Source organism: Moesziomyces antarcticus (genome assembly GCF_000747765.1).
Source record: "Moesziomyces antarcticus DNA, scaffold: scaffold_v10008, strain JCM 10317, whole genome shotgun sequence".
Taxonomy (NCBI): domain Eukaryota; kingdom Fungi; phylum Basidiomycota; class Ustilaginomycetes; order Ustilaginales; family Ustilaginaceae; genus Moesziomyces; species Moesziomyces antarcticus.
Window position 1 is genome coordinate 165,256 of NW_014639002.1, and position 18,394 is coordinate 183,649.

General features: G+C 60.9%; 9 protein-coding genes across 9 annotated transcripts; 6 read left to right on the forward strand and 3 right to left on the reverse strand.

Annotated features, from left to right (window-relative positions):
• Positions 1-137: 137 nt before the first annotated feature.
• On the forward strand, positions 138-2,189 carry PAN0_008c3452 (glycoside hydrolase; the record flags this gene model as incomplete). Its single annotated transcript, XM_014800953.1, has 1 exon — positions 138-2,189. The coding sequence occupies one exon, from the start codon at positions 138-140 to the stop codon at positions 2,187-2,189; it is 2,052 nt and encodes a 683-aa protein (XP_014656439.1).
• Positions 2,190-2,874: 685 nt separating this feature from the next.
• Positions 2,875-4,338, forward strand: PAN0_008c3453 (uncharacterized protein; the record flags this gene model as incomplete). Its single annotated transcript, XM_014800954.1, has 1 exon — positions 2,875-4,338. The coding sequence occupies one exon, from the start codon at positions 2,875-2,877 to the stop codon at positions 4,336-4,338; it is 1,464 nt and encodes a 487-aa protein (XP_014656440.1).
• A 124-nt stretch (positions 4,339-4,462) lies between these two features.
• Positions 4,463-4,897, reverse strand: PAN0_008d3454 (uncharacterized protein; the record flags this gene model as incomplete). The annotated part of the gene is made up of 2 exons (XM_014800955.1): positions 4,463-4,782; positions 4,849-4,897. 2 exons carry the CDS (start codon positions 4,895-4,897, stop codon positions 4,463-4,465), a joined length of 369 nt encoding a protein of 122 aa, XP_014656441.1.
• Positions 4,898-5,125: 228 nt separating this feature from the next.
• Positions 5,126-6,598, forward strand: PAN0_008c3455 (uncharacterized protein; the record flags this gene model as incomplete). The annotated part of the gene is made up of 1 exon (XM_014800956.1): positions 5,126-6,598. The coding sequence occupies one exon, from the start codon at positions 5,126-5,128 to the stop codon at positions 6,596-6,598; it is 1,473 nt and encodes a 490-aa protein (XP_014656442.1).
• Positions 6,599-7,173: 575 nt separating this feature from the next.
• Positions 7,174-9,095, forward strand: PAN0_008c3456 (uncharacterized protein; the record flags this gene model as incomplete). Its single annotated transcript, XM_014800957.1, has 3 exons — positions 7,174-8,647; positions 8,717-8,828; positions 8,918-9,095. 3 exons carry the CDS (start codon positions 7,174-7,176, stop codon positions 9,093-9,095), a joined length of 1,764 nt encoding a protein of 587 aa, XP_014656443.1.
• A 529-nt stretch (positions 9,096-9,624) lies between these two features.
• Positions 9,625-11,010, forward strand: PAN0_008c3457 (phosphoglycerate mutase-like protein; the record flags this gene model as incomplete). Its single annotated transcript, XM_014800958.1, has 2 exons — positions 9,625-9,700; positions 9,767-11,010. 2 exons carry the CDS (start codon positions 9,625-9,627, stop codon positions 11,008-11,010), a joined length of 1,320 nt encoding a protein of 439 aa, XP_014656444.1.
• Positions 11,011-11,119: 109 nt separating this feature from the next.
• Positions 11,120-12,637, reverse strand: PAN0_008d3458 (vacuolar amino acid transporter 5; the record flags this gene model as incomplete). Its single annotated transcript, XM_014800959.1, has 1 exon — positions 11,120-12,637. One exon carries the CDS (start codon positions 12,635-12,637, stop codon positions 11,120-11,122), a length of 1,518 nt encoding a protein of 505 aa, XP_014656445.1.
• A 477-nt stretch (positions 12,638-13,114) lies between these two features.
• On the forward strand, positions 13,115-17,275 carry PAN0_008c3459 (DNA repair protein; the record flags this gene model as incomplete). The annotated part of the gene is made up of 1 exon (XM_014800960.1): positions 13,115-17,275. One exon carries the CDS (start codon positions 13,115-13,117, stop codon positions 17,273-17,275), a length of 4,161 nt encoding a protein of 1,386 aa, XP_014656446.1.
• Positions 17,276-17,325: 50 nt separating this feature from the next.
• On the reverse strand, positions 17,326-18,195 carry PAN0_008d3460 (uncharacterized protein; the record flags this gene model as incomplete). The annotated part of the gene is made up of 1 exon (XM_014800961.1): positions 17,326-18,195. One exon carries the CDS (start codon positions 18,193-18,195, stop codon positions 17,326-17,328), a length of 870 nt encoding a protein of 289 aa, XP_014656447.1.
• Positions 18,196-18,394: the final 199 nt, after the last annotated feature.

The window sequence follows — 18,394 nt, forward strand, 5'->3', positions numbered from 1 at the left end:
CGCCGCTTTCTTCTCGACCTTCTGAAATAGAGAGGGGCCGCATACACATCCTTTGCCATTCTCCCGTCCCCGCTGCACCTCATTCAGCTGCACCATTGTGCTGGGCGCAGACAATCCGGCACACTTCATATCGGATCATGGCCGCCACCACCACTGCGAGGGATGCCTCAAAGTCGGCCAAGAAGCGCACTTCCAAGGCTCAGCCTTCTTCCTCGGGACCATCACCGTCGTCCAGTCGCAAAGCCCCATCAAAGCGACGTGCCAACTCGACATGGCGTCTGCTCTCCTGGACGTGCTCGGCTGCACTCTTCCTCCTCGCCTACCTCACCTACAAGAACGACGGCCAACTACCCACCCATCTCCTCAGGCGCAACTCGCGCCACGCACACCCGCCACCCACACATCAACAGCATCCTTTCTCACCGCCGCCATCGAGATCAGATGCCTCGAGCGATTGGAACAAGCAAGCACACCTGAAGCCGCCCACCGACAAGAGGGCGCCCTCGCTCGCATACCCGCTCCCGCCCACACGGCCTCTTCCCGAACAGCCGCTGCGCGCTGCGGACAAGGAACGGCAAGCCGCCGTGCTCGCGGCTTTCAACCACTCTTGGTCGGCATACAGGCGCGATGCGTGGGGCTATGACGAATACCATCCGATCAGCCAGCACGGCTCGAACCTCAGCGGCAAGAAGGGCCAGGGCATCGGCTACACCATCGTCGATACCCTCGACACGCTCATCCTCCTCGGCCTCAAGGACGAGTACGAAGAGGCGCGCGACTGGGTGCAGAACGAGCTCAGCTGGGACGTGCCTGGCAGGATGAACGTTTTTGAAACGACCATTCGCACCCTCGGCGGCCTTCTCTCTGCCGCCGCCCTCATCCGAGATCCGCCTCACCCTGCCTTTGCGCCCAGCGAGGACGACGCCCAGATGTTCATCGCCCGAGCTGCGGAGCTGGCCGACCGCTTGAAGCCGGCATTCGACACGCCCACGGGAGTGCCGTGGCGGGAGGTCGACCTCGAAACGGGCGAGGCTTTCCCGGACCTGAACAACAACAATTCGTCCAGCCTGGCCGAGGCCACCACAATCCAACTTGAGTTCAAGTATCTCGCGCACCTTACGGGCGACATCGAGTACTGGCGCATCGCAGAGCGACCCATGGAGGTGGTGCGCAAAGCCACCGCCATGCTCTCGCATCTCCAAGGCCTGCTGCCCATCTTCCTCAACCCGCTCAACGGCCACTTTTACAACGGCGAGATCCGCCTCGGCTCGCGTGGAGACTCGTACTACGAGTACCTCGTCAAGCAGTGGCTCCAGACCGGACGCACCGAGCAGGTGTACCGACACATGTACGACGGTGCGCTGCGCGGCATCAAGCAGCTGCTCACCAAGCCCTCGGTGCACTCGCGTCCGCCGCTCATGTTTACCGCCGAGCTCGCGCCCAGGCGCGCCATGGACGGCAGGCCGTACATGCAGCTCGTGCCCAAGCAGGACCATCTCGTCTGCTTCCTTGGCGGCGCCATGATGCTCGGCTCCACGTCGGACGTCGACATCTTTGGCGACGTTGCGAAGTGGCCGCTGCCGCCCATCTCGGATGTGGGCAAGGGCGACGAGACGGATAAAGAGGACTGGCGGCTGGGTCACGAGTTTGTGCGCACCTGCATGGACACCTACTCCAAGACAAAGACGGGTCTTTCGCCCGAGATTGCCTTTTTCAAGACGCCGCAGGACGCCAAGATGAGCGACGCGCAGATGATCGCGGCCAACCGCGCGCCGCTGCCCAAGAACGTCGACTGGTACATCAAGAAGCCGCCGCCGTCCTACCAGGGTCGGCCAAACCCGCTCATCGATGCGCGTAACATCCTGCGGCCCGAGACGGTCGAGTCGCTCTTTGTCGCCTTCTCGCTCACCGGCGATGAAATCTACCGCGACTGGGGCTGGCAGATCTTTGAGGCGTTTGAGCGCCACTGCAAGGTGGAGAGCGGCGGCTATTCGAGCATCGACGATGTGGATGCCGACGAGCCCAGGCAGGTGGACAAGATGGAGACGTTCTGGCTCTCCGAGACGCTCAAGTATCTCTATCTGCTGTTTTCGGACCGAGATCTGCTGCCGCTCAACAAGTGGGTGCTCAACACCGAGGCGCATCCGCTGCCGGTGTTCGAGCCGACCTTTCCAACCGGCTTCAAGTAGCTTTATGCTCAAGGGTTAGCGTCGGATCTCGAGCCTCAAGCTCGCATTTACCCGACGCATGTAAAGCGCTGCCAGCCGATGCGTCACTGGAAACCTAGATCTTAAACTTGGAGAATGGCCGATCGAGCTGGATCGAGTGTTGGCTGGTGTGCGTGCGTGTCTATGCAACGCGGCAACAGTAGGCTCCCGGTGAGTGTGGTTTCGATGGCACGGACGTAGGATCGAGGCAGGTGCGCATAAGCGAGCTGTGCTTCCCCTGAAAACGTTGCGCACTAGCGTTGGACCCTTGCCAGTCCCCAAGCGCGGAAAATTGCAGGAGCCGTGTTCTTTGACGTGTTTCTCTTGCAGGTTTGACGTCCCGTCAAGCCGGCGCTTGGGTGGCGCGTTGCATTGTGGATCTGCTTGGCGCCTGGGCGGGGCTTGGAGGGTTGCAGCGATGCGACAAACGCCGAGCCAGAGCTTGTTCCGGCCAGAGCTTGCGAGTAAGCCAGAGCTTGTGCTGCCGATCGCGACTTGGCAGCAAAGCCCCGCGCTTATGTGCATCTTGGCGAGGACTCTAAGTGCGGATAGGATTCTGCTGAATGCATATATGTCGTGAAGCATTGGACCAGGTCTATATCACCCCGCATCTTTGCGCTCTCGTCCATATCTGAGCTGCTCACCATATCTGAGCTGCTCAACAAAGATGCCTGCAGCGATCAAGACGCCGTTTACGCTGGGCGGGGTTGTGTCCAAGTACGTATCGTCGCGCCGGGCGCGTGTGCAGGCGCAGAAGCAGGCCCAAGGCACCACCTCCGGTCCCACTGGTGCCGAAGTCGATGCACACGTAGCCAGTACGCTTACGCGCAAGCAAGCCGCGCGCATCCCTGCCTTCCTTGAGCCCGACTCGATCGACTCGCCGACCGAGCAGGCCGACGAGGAGGGAAGAGTGTTGGGGCTGGAAGATCCGAATGAGCCTTCGCTCGTCGACGACGCTCACACCGCCATCCGCGCAACCGCCGTACCTACCGTTGTTGCCACAACGCCTCTTACTGATGCTGCGTTGCTCGAGCAGGTAGCGAACCTTACTCACGGAGGGCAGACATCCGTTCCCGTGTTCCCTGCTCCAACTGACGTCTCTACAGGGGTGGTGGATGGGAACCAGTACGGATTTGTCGACCCGCGCATCTACGGCGGTACATCGTTCGACCTCGTGGGCAACGGCGAGCACGAACCACTCAACGTCATCATCTCCTCGCTCTCCTCCCCCGCCATCCTCACACGCAAGGGGTTCCAATCCTACTGCCGCTCGCTCGACTTTGACCGCGAGTGTCTCGGCCTTCACGCCGGAGGAGCACAAAAGGCCTACATCGACCCCCGCGGCTGGCGCGATCAAGAATTCCTCTACCGCCAAGTATACACGCCGCTCGACCACGTCTTTGGCACGTGCATCGAGAGTCTTGTTGGTGGCAACCACATCCGAGCCTGGCAACAACAAGGATCCGGCGCTTGGTTCCTAGCGACCAGCAAGGAGATGGACGCATCCAAGAACCACATGATCGTCCCCGATGGATACAATGTCGGTCGCGATATCCTCGTGTCTCTCGCAATGGGCAAGGGCGATGGGAATACGAGCTTTATGGGGACGAGGTACCACACGGACGTCACGTTTGTAGCGGGACTCATGCCGCCGGGGATGCAGGGCGTCAACCATGACATTGCCGTCGACGGCTTGACTGCCGTGCTCACCGTCAGCATCGTCTCGGACGGAACGTGGTTCTGGTCAAAACATCAGAAGGAAGCAGAAGCGCTGCTGGTTCAGCCGCCAGTTGCGGGAGGCATGGTGGCTGCCGAAGAGGCCGAGGAGGACAACAAGGTGCGCAGGAAGCGACTTAGTTTCGCACGCATTGTCCGGCCGAATGGCGAGCAGCACCGCGATGAAACAGCTCGCGCCAAGCAAGGCCATGTGTGGGGCAAGATCAAGCAGATCACAAAAACGCACAAGGCGCCGCAGACCGAGCAGCCGGGTGAAGAGGCAGCGCTGCACAGCTCGGTCGATTCCGGATCAACGACCGCCGACGTGGCTCAGCTGGGCGTCAGCACCGACACGGCCAAAGACGCTCCCACCTCGAGCGGGATTCCCGCTGCTGCTCCTGCCATCGCCCCCTGAACTGTTTCCTTTCATGCCGATAGACAATACCTTCTCACTTGCTGCGCTCTTTCCTCCTGTCCACATTCGCCGCACGTTGCCTCGATAATACCAAGTCGTACTCATGCATATTGTCGTTGGGGGCCTATTTGGAGAGAGCAGCCCTGGCGGCCTCTTTGCTGCTCTGAACCTCGGGGTTCTGACCTTCGATTTCTCGCTTGACCTTCTCGGTACAGAACCAGAGATCGCGCAGGCGCGGGGTGCAGTTCTTCTCGAGCTCGGCGTCGCCCTTGGCCGTGTACTGCTCGAGGCAGCGATCGTACGCGACGACCTGCGCGACACAGCGATTCTTGATTTCGTTGAGCAGCGGTACGGCACTCGCAGCACAACGCGAGAGCTCGACCTTGTACGGCTCGCATGCCCCGGGGTTCTGCTGGTTCGCAAGGATGCACCGCTGGAACGTATCTGTAGCGTCATCCAGACGTCAGTTGAGCGTAGAGCAGAAACGGGGGAGCGGAGGGAAGTATGTACCGAGCTGCTTGCTGCACTTGGCAGCTACCTGGTCTATAGACGACTCCATCTTGTGCCGTGGGTATCGAAGGATGACGGTCGGGAGGCAAAGTGGCTTCTTCTCGATTCCTCCACCTTTTGTCTTGGAAATCAGCCGATTCGAAATTCGTCTCGCAAGAATCGCCCGATTTGGATTGCTTCGCCTCCACTCTCGCGCAGCACCGACTGAGCCGCACTTGCGAGCTGGCATGGTTTGACGTTCTTCCTCCAAGTATCGAGACCAACCACACTGATCACCATGGCGAAAGGGTCATCGATATGGACAGAGCAGCTCGTATCGCTGCTTGGACTCGACAACGAGACGGTGCGCACGCAGATCCTGCCGTTCCTCGACTCGTTTGATACGGAGCCGGCGCTGCGGTCGCACCTGCAAGGCCTGGTGGGCGACGACTCGCCACTCGCACGCTCGTTTGTGCGCGACTTTACACGATCTCGCTTCCCACAACAGGCATCTTCGGGATCGTCCACTCCCACACTACCTGCAACCGCTGCTCCGACGTCGAGCGGTGCACCGAGGAAGCGCGGCAAGAAGACGCTCGCTGAGCGCGCTGGACTGGGCCAGACGCTCGAGCCACGCAAGGTGCAGGATGCAGGGCTGAACGAGGAGGAGCAGATGGCGAAGCTCGCCGAAGCGTTCGGAGGTATGGGCACCGTGTATCGCAAGAAGCACGACGACGAGGACTTCTTTGCAGGAACGGGCAAGGGCAAGAAGCGTGGTCAGCCGACAGCGAAGGCAGATGCAGCGCACGAGCCAGGTCCTGCAACTCAACCGGACACTTCGGCGTCTGCTGTGATCGATGCGACACCGTCAAACGATGCGATACACGCTACAACAGCGGTGGACGAGGAGACGTCGGCAGCGGTGCACAGGTCGCAGCCCGCGCCTCCACCGACGGCGGCGATGGCAGCCATTGACGCGGTGGTGGAGGAGCTCACGCTGAACCCACCTTCGCTGCCAGACGCTGGCTCTGACGAGGTGGTGCGCAAGATGTGTTTCTGCCAAGGGCGCAAGCACGCCCTAGCTCCGCATGCGCCGCTGTGCTATGCGTGCGGGCTGGTGCTATGTTCTGCGATCCTACCGTCCCCGCTGAGTCCGGCATCGCGCTGTCCTTCGTGCAGCGCATCTCCGCTGCTGTCGGAAGCGGCACGCTTGGATCTGGTTGCCAAGCTGACTGCGGAGCGCGAGGTGCTGTTCGAGCAGCAGCTGCTGCAGATTGCGCTGCAACGCGAACAGAAGAAGCTCAACAAGACCGCGGCGCGCTCTGCCCGCGAGCAGGAGGCTGCGCTCTTCCCCAAGCTCGGCGACCAACCCGTCGCAGCCGCATCGGCCTCCAGCACAGCACCCGTGATCGGCAAGCACGGATCGCTGCAAAAGGCGCGCGCGATCGCAGGCGAGGCCGACCGCACAGCCAAGGTGCTCAGCCTCGACATGAAGACGCACAAGCTCAAGACGCACACCAAGCTACCTAAGCCTAAGGTGGCTTCGGTGGCAGAGACCAAGGTGGTGGAGGCCAAGATGGAGGAGGAGCAGGACCCGTTCGTGGGGGTGGATGGTGCACCGCTCGTGCGCAACGAAAAGGACGACGGCATGCACGCCCCGCCACGTCGGCGCAGGGTATCGTCGAACGATGTGGGCAGGCGAATCCCACCGAGGGCGTGGGTGTTGGCGGGTGAAAGCGTAAGGCTGCGACCCACGCCTTCTGTCAAGTAGACAATTCTGATGAAACAGTGGATTGGTCGTGTGGGGCAGCAGCGGGCATGGTTGTGCAGAATCGAATGATGTCTCTGCTGACTCTGCCAGTAATCAATTCGCCGCATTCAATTTTTTAGGGGTTTATTTGCAAAGGGGTTTTCCATAGGTGCGGATCGGCAGTCATGCGGGGGAAGCACAAAAAAAAAAAGGCGAGGAGAAATGGCATGGAAATGCTGAGAAAAGTCTCGGCTATCCATGCCGGATTCAAAGGGTGTTGCTGACTGGACAGAGTAAGAAAGTCGACGCACCAACCAGCGCGCAGCACGTCGTCCAACATCACCACCTTCATCCCCACCTTCATCACCCCATCCTCGGCGCTCGACTGCATTTCGCATTCATTATACCCACGCCACATCATACCCGGAACCACCGGATCCACCAACACCACCACCACCACCACCACCGCAACCACATCCACTCGCTGTGCTCATCCACCACCACCACTACCACTGTCGCTACTCTTTTTCGTCGGTCTCAAGTGCATGCTCTTCTCGCTCTCACTCTCTTTCTGCAGCACCCGTTAAGCGTCCAACATGCGCGCAATTGCGCAACTCGTCCATGCCTCCTTCCGCAACGTAGAGCGCGCCGCCGACTGGCTCACGGGCGCCGCCGGGCCCGTGTTCATCGCCATCTGCCTCACGCTCGTCATCGGCGGCATATGGACGTTTTTCAGCACAATGTTCGTCGAGCTCGCACCGCTCCCACCCGAACTCGCCAATCTGCTACACACCTATTCGCCCGCACACATTGCGCTCGGCCTCGTGCCCACGTTCTTCGACTCGGCCGTCAAGGATCCGCTTGCCACCCTCCGCTTCTTTGTCTCGCTGATCGCGTGCCTCTACATCGTCTACAGCATCGGATGGCACTACTACATGGCGTGTACCGTCTCTCCGGGTACTGTGTGCGACGGGCTGGGCGATGCGGTGCCTGAGCGGAGGAGTGGGCCGGGAAGCAGCATCTGGTGGGCAAGGTTTCGCGCTAGGGCGGCGCGCGCATCGGGTCCCAAGCTCGCGCATCTTGACTTGACGCATCCCGAGCTGGCTACGCATGGCCCGCCAGAGCCGGCCGCGCCTGTCAGAGTGTCGTCCGTGGCAGATCTGAGGAAGCTTAACAAGGCGCTCGACGGGCTCGACACCAACAGGGCCAGGTCCGCATCCGTCACCGCATCGCGCTCGTCGTCCGAACGTCTCCCGCCCGTCGCGGGCGCCTCGCTCTCGTCGTCCCATCGCTCCTCGTCCAGCAGCGAAGCAGGCACCCCACGCATCCCTCGCAGCGACCTGCCGCTCTCCATCCACGACGTCAACCCCATGGTCGCCTCGCCTGCCGCCCTGGCCGATGTCGAGCCCTCGTCCAACCCGCTCTTCCCGCCACTGGCCAAGCAGGACCTCGACACGGATGTGGATGGGGAAGAGGTGGATCAGGACGACGAGGACGTGTTTCCGCTCGCAGGCATGTGTCGCAAGTGCACCACCATCCCGCTCGTCCGCGCGCTCGCCGTGCTCCCACCCGAGCTGCGCAAGGTCGAAAAGCAGCTGCGCACCGCCCCGCCCTCGCAGACCTTCACCTCGAAGCTCGCGCCCGAAGACGTCGACGAGGGCGAGGCCGAGGTGCGCGCGTGGCTCGGCGATGCGGCGGCCGAAAAGCTCGTGGCGCCGCCCAAGCCCGAACGCGCCCATCACTGTAGGACGTGCAAGACGTGCACGCTCAAGTTCGACCACCACTGTCCCTGGCTCAACCAGTGCGTGGGGCTGGGCAACGAGCGCTACTTTGTGCTGTTTATGGCGTGGCTCAGCACGGGATGCGGCGTGGTGCTCTTCTCCGGCTGGAACGTCATGCGCGCTAGTTTGAGCTGGAGCGCCAACTGGCCGTATCCGTATACCCCGCGCGTGCTCGTCATGCTCCTCTTCATCCTCGCGCTCGTCATGGGCGCCGCACTCGGCGTCATGGCTGCCTGGCAACTCATCCTCGTCGCGCGCGGTGAAACTAGCGTCGAATCCCAAGACAACAGTAAGTCCCCTTCATCTCCCCCCCTCACTTTCGATGCTGGGTACTGACCTTGTGGTGTTGGGGTGGTAGCGCACTATCGAGAGCTGGCGAGCAAGCGCGGCGTCGAATTCATCAACGTCTACGACGTTGGGTGGAGACGCAATCTGCAGCTCTTCTTCAACATCGGTCCGGATTCACCCTAGTAAGCTCCTACTCCGCCATTGCCCTCAACCCTTGCACTGCTCGCACGTTGAAGTTCGAAGCTGACACGTTTTTGGTTGGCGAGTAAAGTGTATGGTATACGGTGCTGCTGCCTGTGCGTGTGCCGCCGTATTCGGACGGATGGCACTTTGCAAAGCGCCGTGGCCTCGGTGGCAAACATACCGGCATCGATCTGCAGGAACACCTCACCGATGAGGAGTTTGAAGACGACCACTACCAGCCCCAACCGCCGGCCACCTCTTCCTAGGCTGGAATTGCAATTTGATACCCCTCGTTTTTGAACAGTGTCGACAGCTTGCGCAGCGTGGGGGGCGTGGGCAGCGTGGGTAGCGAGGGCAGAGAACCTGGTGAGGGTGTGCAGGCAAGTTGGCCGAGCTCGGACCGATTGGGATGGGCGAGATGGCCGGTTGGAGCGTCGGAAATGATCGCCCCGCAGGCGCACGTTTTTGAGCGCGTGCATCGGCGACCTTTTTGGTGCGACGCGCCTTCTTTTCGCTTTTCGACACCGGTCAATCGGCCGTCCACGCCGTCGACTACAGCTGCAGAGCGCGCACGTTCGGTAGTGCACACTGCGGCTCGCTGAAACACGACCTCGCTTGGTGATCCATCTCGCTTGGTCCACGCTTGCATCCTTTGTTCCTTCGGATCAGCACCCGCCTTTCGCTTTCATGCCATACTCACATGGGGCGATAAGGAGGCGTATATAACCCTGCCCCGGGTTGGGAAGCATGGGAGGCATGAATCATCAACTCGCTCTCCACGCAGCTCAACCAGCCATGTCGAACGTCTCTGTCTTTCCCGGTGTGTTCAACTCGAGCATCACCCCCGCCGGTCTCCCCTGGGACACGTACAGTAAGTCTCCACCCACCTTCGCGACGAGAAAGAGGGAATGGTGCTGACGTTTTGTGGATGGTTTAGACTACTGCAATGCGCCGCACGTCAAGGCCAAGCACTACACCGCGGCGCCCGAGGCGAAGAACGCCACGCTCGTCTACGTGAGCGTTGTGCAGCGCCACCACAAGCGCACGCCCGACAACCTGTACCCGAACGAGAACGCACTCAACCCCACATCGGGCTGGGACTGCTCCAACTACCAGCAGGTTTCGTACGGCGTTGGTGCGGGTGATGCTGCTGGTGCACAGGGGCATGCTATGTACCGCAAGATCCAGAACCCTACGTGGCACCCTCTGCGCTCGCTGCTGTGGAACGGCACGTGCGATGCCGGTATGCTCAGCGCCGACGGTCTGCGCGACTCGATCCAGCACGGCAAGGACTTCTACTCGGTCTACGGTCCGCAGGGCAAGAACCCGCTGCTTCGCCGCGGTGTGAATGAGGAGGATGTGTACATCCGCACGAGCAACAGCGATCGCACTTACCAGGTCGCAGGCGGCTTGCTTGCAGGTATGGGTGTGCAAGGTGACAAGTTCCCCGTCCACACCATGCCCAGCAACCTGGACGATATCGTGCCCAACTACTCGTGCGCTTACGCCGACACCCAGCGCAGCGCCGCCAACGCTCACCCCACCTGGACCAGCCATCTTGCGGGTCAGGCTGACCTGTTCAAGCAGCTCAACGCCGTCGTGGGTACCGCCAACAGCAGCGGATGGAACAGCTGGATCGACCACCACTTTGATGCCATGGCCTCGCGTCAGTGCCACGGCCACCCGCTTCCCACCAACACCTCTACGGGCACCACGATCTCGCAGGACCTCGCCAACAAGGCCTATGCAGAGGGCCACTGGGAGTACGACTGGATCTGGAACTCGTCCCCCTCCGCCGACGCCTACGTTCGCTACGGCTTCGGCGTCTTCACCCAAGAACTCGCCCGTAACTTGCACATGCTTAAGGACGGAAAGGACCACCGAAAGCTCAAGTACTACATCGGTCACGATGGCACCATGGTCCGACTGTACAAGACGCTCGCGCTGGATGGTGCATTCAAGTGGCCAGCCCTGGGGTCGGAAGTCGTGTTCGAGGTGTACAAGACTACCCAGGGCATGTACGTGCGTGTGCTCAAGGACGCCAAACCCATCAAGACCACCGCCAAGGACATCGCCGACAGCAACGGCTACATCTCTTGGACGCCCATCGAAAAGCTCGCCGCCTACCTCGACGCACGTGTCCCCTCGGACCTCTTTGCAAAGTGCGTCGCCGGCAAGTAATCCCCCCACACCCTCTCCCAAAACTCTCCTCAACCCTTTCCCCACACAAAATCTGCCACATCATATCTGCGATGGCGTGAGAAAGTCTATGCAATAAAATCAAGGTTGTCTACGTCTTGGTGATGGTGGTGACGAGGAGCGAGCTTGGGACCTGGGCATGGACGAGCTTGAGCACGTTTGCCGAGAGTGCGACGACGAGGACGAAGGCGCCCCACGAGGCGAGTGCGATGGCCGCCTTGCGCAGCCGCGAGTGTGGCTGATCCGCAAACAGCGAGGCATACAGCACACCGGGCAGGATAAAGCTGATGGTCGTGCTCCCCACGGACCCGACGAATCCCAAGATGATCGAAAGGTCATCCACCAGCAGACTGATGATGAACGTCGTGCTTAAAATGCCCGCTGTCATGAGGCACCACTTGCCCAGTGGGATCTCATCATCATCCTCCACCACCTGCTGGGCAGCGTATCCATTCGCCGTCGGGGTATCGGCATCTTCATCGTCGCGATACGGCTCGATCTCGTCGTCCTGGCCGTCGGGGAGTAGTGCAGCCGAGGCGGCGGCATCCAGGATCTGCTGTCGCCGACTGGCGCGCGAAAAGACCTTGTCGAGACTCGCTCGGCACGGATGCACCTGTAGCGGATAGCTAAAGATGGTGAGGATGATGATGCTCACCCTACCGAAGCAGACGAACAAGCTCGTGCTCGGGTACATGGCGATGATGTTGTCGCCCACATTGCTGCCGAAGCTGAGATACCCAAGCACGCCCACAATCAGATACACCGTGCCTCCAGTACCGATGGACGAGCCAATGGCCGTGTTGACGCGGCCCTCGACGTTGTGGAACAGCTCGTTGTAGACGGGCAGCATGTTCTGTGCGCACGTAAACGCAAATACGAATACGGGGAAGATGCTGATCGTATGCCACGAGACTGCCACCACCTCTACATCCCCTTTAGGCGGTAATGACGCCTTTGCGTCCGAGCTGAAGCTGTAGTGCAGCACGATGATCACCAGGTAGAACACCGCGAGCAGGCTAAGATAGCTCGTATGTCTCAGCGAGTCGAGCCTACGCAGGAAGCACAGCGGGATAAGCAGGATGATGAGCGCCAGGATCCAGAAGCTGCGATCGAGAAAGAGCGTAGGGATCTGGTGGACGTCGCGGTGGAAAGCCCTAAAAAAGCTGATGATGACCTGGGGCATCAGCTGGCCACAGATGATCAGGTATGAGATGCTGACGCCGTAGCACTTGAGTGCAATCGCCAGGTCAAAGTACCACGCGCCCGCCGGCAGCGCCTTGGATGCAATCGTGAAGAAGCTGTTCTTCCGCCCACCCACGCGCGCCGCACAGCGTGTCAGCAGGTACAGCCCCAACGCCGCCGTGCAGCCGCAGAAGACGATGAGAAACATGCCCAGCAGCAGGCCGGTGTACTTGAATGCGCCCGGCGTGGCGAGCATGCCCGTGCCGATGATGGTGTTGGTGAGGTTGCTGATGCTCGAAAGCAGACTCGCCGAGCCCTGGCGTTCTATCGAGGCGGTCGATACGATGCGCTGGTTCCGTCGGCGGGAGGCACGGCGCACGTGTGAGGGATGCTGCACCTCATCCTGCTCGTACGACAGCGTCACCATCGTAGAGAGACGCAGCCAAGATCGCTGCGGTGTCGAAGGTTCAAACGGTCTAGATAGAGGGTCGAGGTTGTGGTGGGTGGTGAAGAGGTGGTGGCACGGCGTTGTGTTTGTGCAACCACACTTTCAGGCACGGCCGCTGTCCCACCTGTCTCACCAGTTGGGCGTACAAAATCCAGCCGAATTTTCGCCGAAAAAGTGGACAGTTTCGATCTCACAATTTGGACGTTTTTTTGGTGCGAAGGTGGAGGATTCGGCGGAATATGCAGGTGAAGTGCGCTTTGCATGCATTCATTCGACTCAGCCGCTCCTCATCCCGGACCCTTACGCTTCTTTCCTCCACCATCCCAACCCTCCGCCTTACGCCATTACACTAGCGACGACGCATCGCCATGGACCGCCTCGCGCCTATCTCTGGGCTGCATAGTGCGCCACCAATCAGCTCACTCGCCTGATCGCCACCAGCTGCCTTGGCCCGCCATGCACAGGCCAAGCATCAAACAGCAATCCGCCACGGATCCAGAGCCAGGCCCATCGCGCAAGCGCAAGGTCCAGTGGGCTGACGACGACGATCGCGATGATGTACGGCCACCTGCGCTTCAAGATGAGGCGCAAGGCGACTTCGCCGAAACCCGCGTCGATGAGAATGGCATGCCCATCATCGCTTCCACAACCGACACCGAGCATGTCGATGCCGCAGACCCTCAGACTCACAAGCTCGAGCTAGGCTCCGAAATCTACAACCCCATCGAGTATGGAGACTTCCGCTCCTACATGAAGCACAAGCGTGCCAAGCTCAAGGTTCAGGAAGCCGCACTCCTCCAAGAGGAAGAAGCTCTTCTCCGCGTACAAGCCAACGCAAGCGAAAGCACAGCAAAGCAGAGCTCCTTGGCAGCCAAGATCGAAGCTGAAGGTGGACAACGCTCCAACGCCCTCAAAGGCTGCTGCATCTACATCAACGGCCAGACGCATCCTCCTTACAGCGAACTGCGCCGCCTCCTCGTCCTGCACGGCGGCGACCTAATGGCATACCTCGATCAAAAGTCGCCCGTCACACACATTGTCGCCTCCAATCTTACGCCGAAGAAGCGCATCGAGTTCAAGGACTACAAGGTGGTGCTGCCCGGCTGGATCCTCGAAAGTATCGAGCTCGGCAGAAAGGCGGATTGGCGCAAGTGGCGCTGCGACGCGATCACCGGCTCCAACAGCCACACTTCGCACAGCATGGTCGCAAAATCAGCGCAACAGCAGCATGGAGGAAATGCGCGTGTGTCGGACTGGAGGAACCTGGACCGCACTGCCAAGCTGCCAAAGCCGCTGCCTCGCATCGGAGACGAAGATCAGGATACGCCCTGGGGCAAGCCTACCAACCAGACGACGCTCCTTGATCGGTTCACGCGCACAGACAACCAGCCATCGATAGCTCTCTCAAGACCGCAGCAAAACGACGTCGTCGCTGATGTGACAGAGTCAGCTGACGCAAGTACGGCCAGCAAAGGCAAAGGCGTTCGCTTTGGTGAGAATCACCTCATCGAGCCCGTGGTCCCACTGCCCGAAGAGAAAGCACAGCCTGCCAGGCCCGAGCCTGTCACTCCGACCAAGCCCAAAGACGACACAATACCCGCCAGTGTGGGCACCGACCCGGCCTCCAAGAAAGCAGCGCTTGCCGTCACCAAGAGCCACTACGCCTCACGCCCTTCCAACACGCATGCCGCACGTCTGCTCGCCAGTCCCAGCTGGCGCGAACGCAACACGGCCACCAGCGAAGGCTTCCTCGCCGGCTACTTTGCCAAGTCACGTCTGCACCACCTCAGCACCTGGAAGACGAGCTTGCAGGACATGGTCAGTTCAGCCCTCCGCGAGGCCGGCCGGCCGCTCGCAAGTGCAGACCTTCCCAAAGGCGTGCAGCGCGTCATCATGCACATTGACTTTGACAGCTTCTTCGTAGCCGTCGGCCTCAGGAAGCGCCCTGATCTGCACGACAAGCCGGTCGTCGTCTGCCACGGCACAGGCGTCGGGATGCCGGCTCAGAAGCCAGGCGACGAGAACAGGCCGGCGGACAACCAGTCATCCAGCACATCCGAGATCGCTTCCTGCAGCTACAAGGCGCGCGAGTTCGGCATCCGCAACGGTATGAGCCTCGGCCAGGCCAAGCGACTCTGTCCGCACGTCGAGACGATTCCGTACGACTTTGAGGCGTACAACAACATCAGCCTCTCGTTTTATGCGTTTCTGCTCGAGCACTCGGACGCGCTTCAGGCAGTCTCGGTGGACGAGGCACTCGTGGACGTGAGCTTGCTCTTACAAGGCATGCGCGATGGCGACGCGGCACCAGGCTCACTGTACGACCGCTACCGCGATCACCTCGGCTCGCAAGGCGACGCATGGAGCGCCGAGAAGCAGCTCGCCGAGGCATTCCGCGACGAGATCCGCGATCGCTGCGGCTGCGAAGCAAGCATCGGGATCGGATCCAACATCCTTTTGGCGCGTCTGGCCACCCGCCGAGCCAAACCTGGCGGCTCGTTCCATCTCACCGACGACTCGAAGCAGCCGTTCCTCGACGCGCTCGACGTCGACGACCTACACGGCATCGGCTGGAGCCTGCGCGAGAGAGTGCGCGAGATGTTTGAGACCATCAACGTCGGTCAGATCCTGGCAAAGACCACCGAGCGCAAGCTCACCACGGAATTCGGGCCCAAGAAGGGCAAGATGATCTGGGACAAGATGCACGGCATCGACGCCGATCGACTCGAGGGCAACAAGCTGCGTCAATCGGTCGGCTCGCACGTCAACTACGGCATCCGCTTCCTCACCGAGCAAGAGGCCGAGACCTTTGTCACGGGCATGTGCCAGGAGGTCGCCCAGCGCACGCGTGCAGTCAAGTTGAAGGGAAGGCAGGTCTCGGTGCAGGTCATGGTGCGCGCCAAAGATGCGCCCGTAGAAGCACCAAAGTTTCTCGGCCACGGCGTGTGCGACACGCACCATAGGAGCGTCCAGGTCAGCGGGCCTGGTGGAGTGGCGATCGACGACGAAGAGCGCATCCGCGCTGCGGCCTGGCCTTTGATCCGCGATTTGAGGGCGGACCCCAAGGAGCTGCGCGGCATCGCGATCAGCTTGAATAAGCTCGAGCCTGCGGAGGGGAACGCACTTTCGCCTGCCAAGCCTAAAGGCGGACAGGCCGTGCTCAACTTCAATAATGCCAGCTCGTCTTCGAAGGCAGCGCCGAAGCAGCCAGTGGTCGGCAGAGAGACCGTCTTGAATCTGCACAAGGCCAGCGAAACGGACCAAGACGACGACGCAGATGGAGAAGCGTGTGGGCAGATCGACGAGCCTGGTCTCGAGCTGCCCGAGTTCCTGGAGAAAGGCCCGACCGCGGGCACACCGCGGCCACCCACCGCAGCATCGGCACCCCAGGGGAGTGTCGAGCGCACTCCTGCAGCTCTGCCTCTGTCGACGCAGCTCATGCTGCCGTCACGATCTCAGATCGATTCCGACGTCTTTGACGCCTTGCCCACTCCGTACCGGCGGCAGATCCAGGCCAAGTTCGGAGAAGATTCGATTTCCGAGCCTGGCTCACAGACGCGGGCGCGAATCTTGCCGCGGTCGACGCCGACTACACCTCAAAAAGCCAAAGCGGCGCCGTCGGCTGCGATGGCGGAAGCGCTCATGCTGCCGTCTGCCTCACAGATCGACCCGGCCGTTCTCGCCGAGCTGCCGGCCTCGGTGCGCAAAGAGATTGAGCGTCAAGTCGGGCTTGTCCCTGACGACTCTGCAGGCTCGTCGTCCGTCGAGAGCACGCCGACACGCCGAAAGAACGCGACCACCGCCACGCTCACGCGCTTTCTGAAGCAGGATCCCAAGCAGGCGCTGTTCCGATCGGCGTCCGAGTCGCCCACGAAGAAGCGGGTTGTGAATCGGCTGCTGCATACGGCGGGGCAGTATGCGCCCAAGGACCAGCGCGCGGTGGATAGGGAAGAGGTGCTTGCGATGGACCCGAGCAAGATCGCGACCGAGACGCTACAGGGGCTGGGGATCGACGCCGAGGTCTTTCGTGCGCTGCCGGTGGAGCTGCAGCGAGAGACGTTCCGCCACCACTCGGAACAGCGAAAGTCGGAACAGGCACGATTCAAGGCGGGCAAGACGGGCACTTTCGAGGAGCTGACGCATGCCGAGCAGCGCCGACGCGACACGCTGCGTGCGGCGCACAGCGATCCTACTGCACCGCCTGCGTACTTGGTGGCGCGTCCGCGATGGCGTATCCCCCGTGCGGAAGCGAGGATTCTTGATAGTGCAGTCCCGAGCGCGGTGGAGACGCCGTCGATCCGGGGACTGACCCGGTACGAGGATGTAGAGCAGCTGATCCGACAATGGGTCGGGGCGTTTGCGTCCAAGGGACCCCGAAAGGGCGACGTGGACAGGATCGCGACGTACCTTGCAGACACGCTGCGTGTGGCCGCACAAACGAGGGTCGAGGAGGCACACAAGACCGACGCCATTGTGCGCTTGATCGACGAGACGATCCGTCGAGAGGAGGACAGGGGCAGGCGACTCGCACGCGATGCGTGGGCAGACGCGGTGCAGCGAATCCGCAACGCAGTTCAGACGCAGGCTCACAGCTCTTTCCACGGTGCGCAACTGTAGCCGCAAAGCACTGAATCGATTCGGCAAGTATGTACAATGGAGCTATTATCTTATGGACTTAAGGACGGGCTGAGGGTTTGGTTTCGGGTTCGGGCGTTTCGGATCTTGATGGCTACAACGACGCCTGCCCACATGAAAGGCTGCATGGCGGTCAACGCAAACACGCCGACGTGGCTCGAGATGTGCTGTTGGTCGTCGATCAAGCTGCTTGTGAGCACAATAGCGGAAGCAGCTGCTCGAGCGATGGAGAGTGCGATCCAGGCTGTGACGAATGCGGGCAGCTTGGGCTTGCTCTGCTTCTCGTTGTGGGTGTGGGTGAAGTGCAGGGGGTCTTGGTGGGGAGTTTTGGAGGGGTGGAATCCGTAGAGCATGAGGACGCGGAATGCCTGCATCATTGTTGCGTGCAATGCGAGCATGGCGGCCAACCAGGTGAGCTGGAACTCGACTGCTTGTGCGAGGGTTGAGCCGACAGGTTCACCCGCGACAACATGGATGGCATGTGTAGCTAGCGACTCGTTGGAGCTAAAAAACGACAGTACCACCGCTGCGACTGTGTTGGACACCACCAATTTGGCGTCGTACGGGAAGCGACGCAACGGTGTCTCTGTCAGCGCCTTTTCCACCTCGTCCTCCTCGGTTGCGCCCTTCGACGGCAATGGCAGAGGAATAAAGATGGAACGCTGGTGTCGATACACGAGCACAAGTGTAGCCACTACCAGAGCAAGGTAAAGCTGGGCTGGGCCGAGGCTGAAGGACCAGACAAGCGACGACAAGGCGAGCAGTGTGAGGGACTCGGCCGACACGTAGACCGCATTCCGCGGTCGCGCGCCCACCGCCACCAGCACAGGAATCAGCGAGACGATGGAAAGCACCTGCGATGCCCACTGCGCTGCAGGCACGACGGTATCGATGAAAGTCATGGTGAAAAAAAAGTCGCAAGGTTAGGAGGAGAGAGATGGTGGGGTGTGCCAAAGGCCGGGAGGAGCGAGGGCAATCTAAGGCTGTCAGGGAGCGCGCTACATTTGAGTGTCGAATTCCGCGGGGATGGCGGCACCGCCCTCGCACTAGCGCCAAAGACTGCATTCATGCGATCGAAGGGGGGATTCGAGCCGCAGGCAA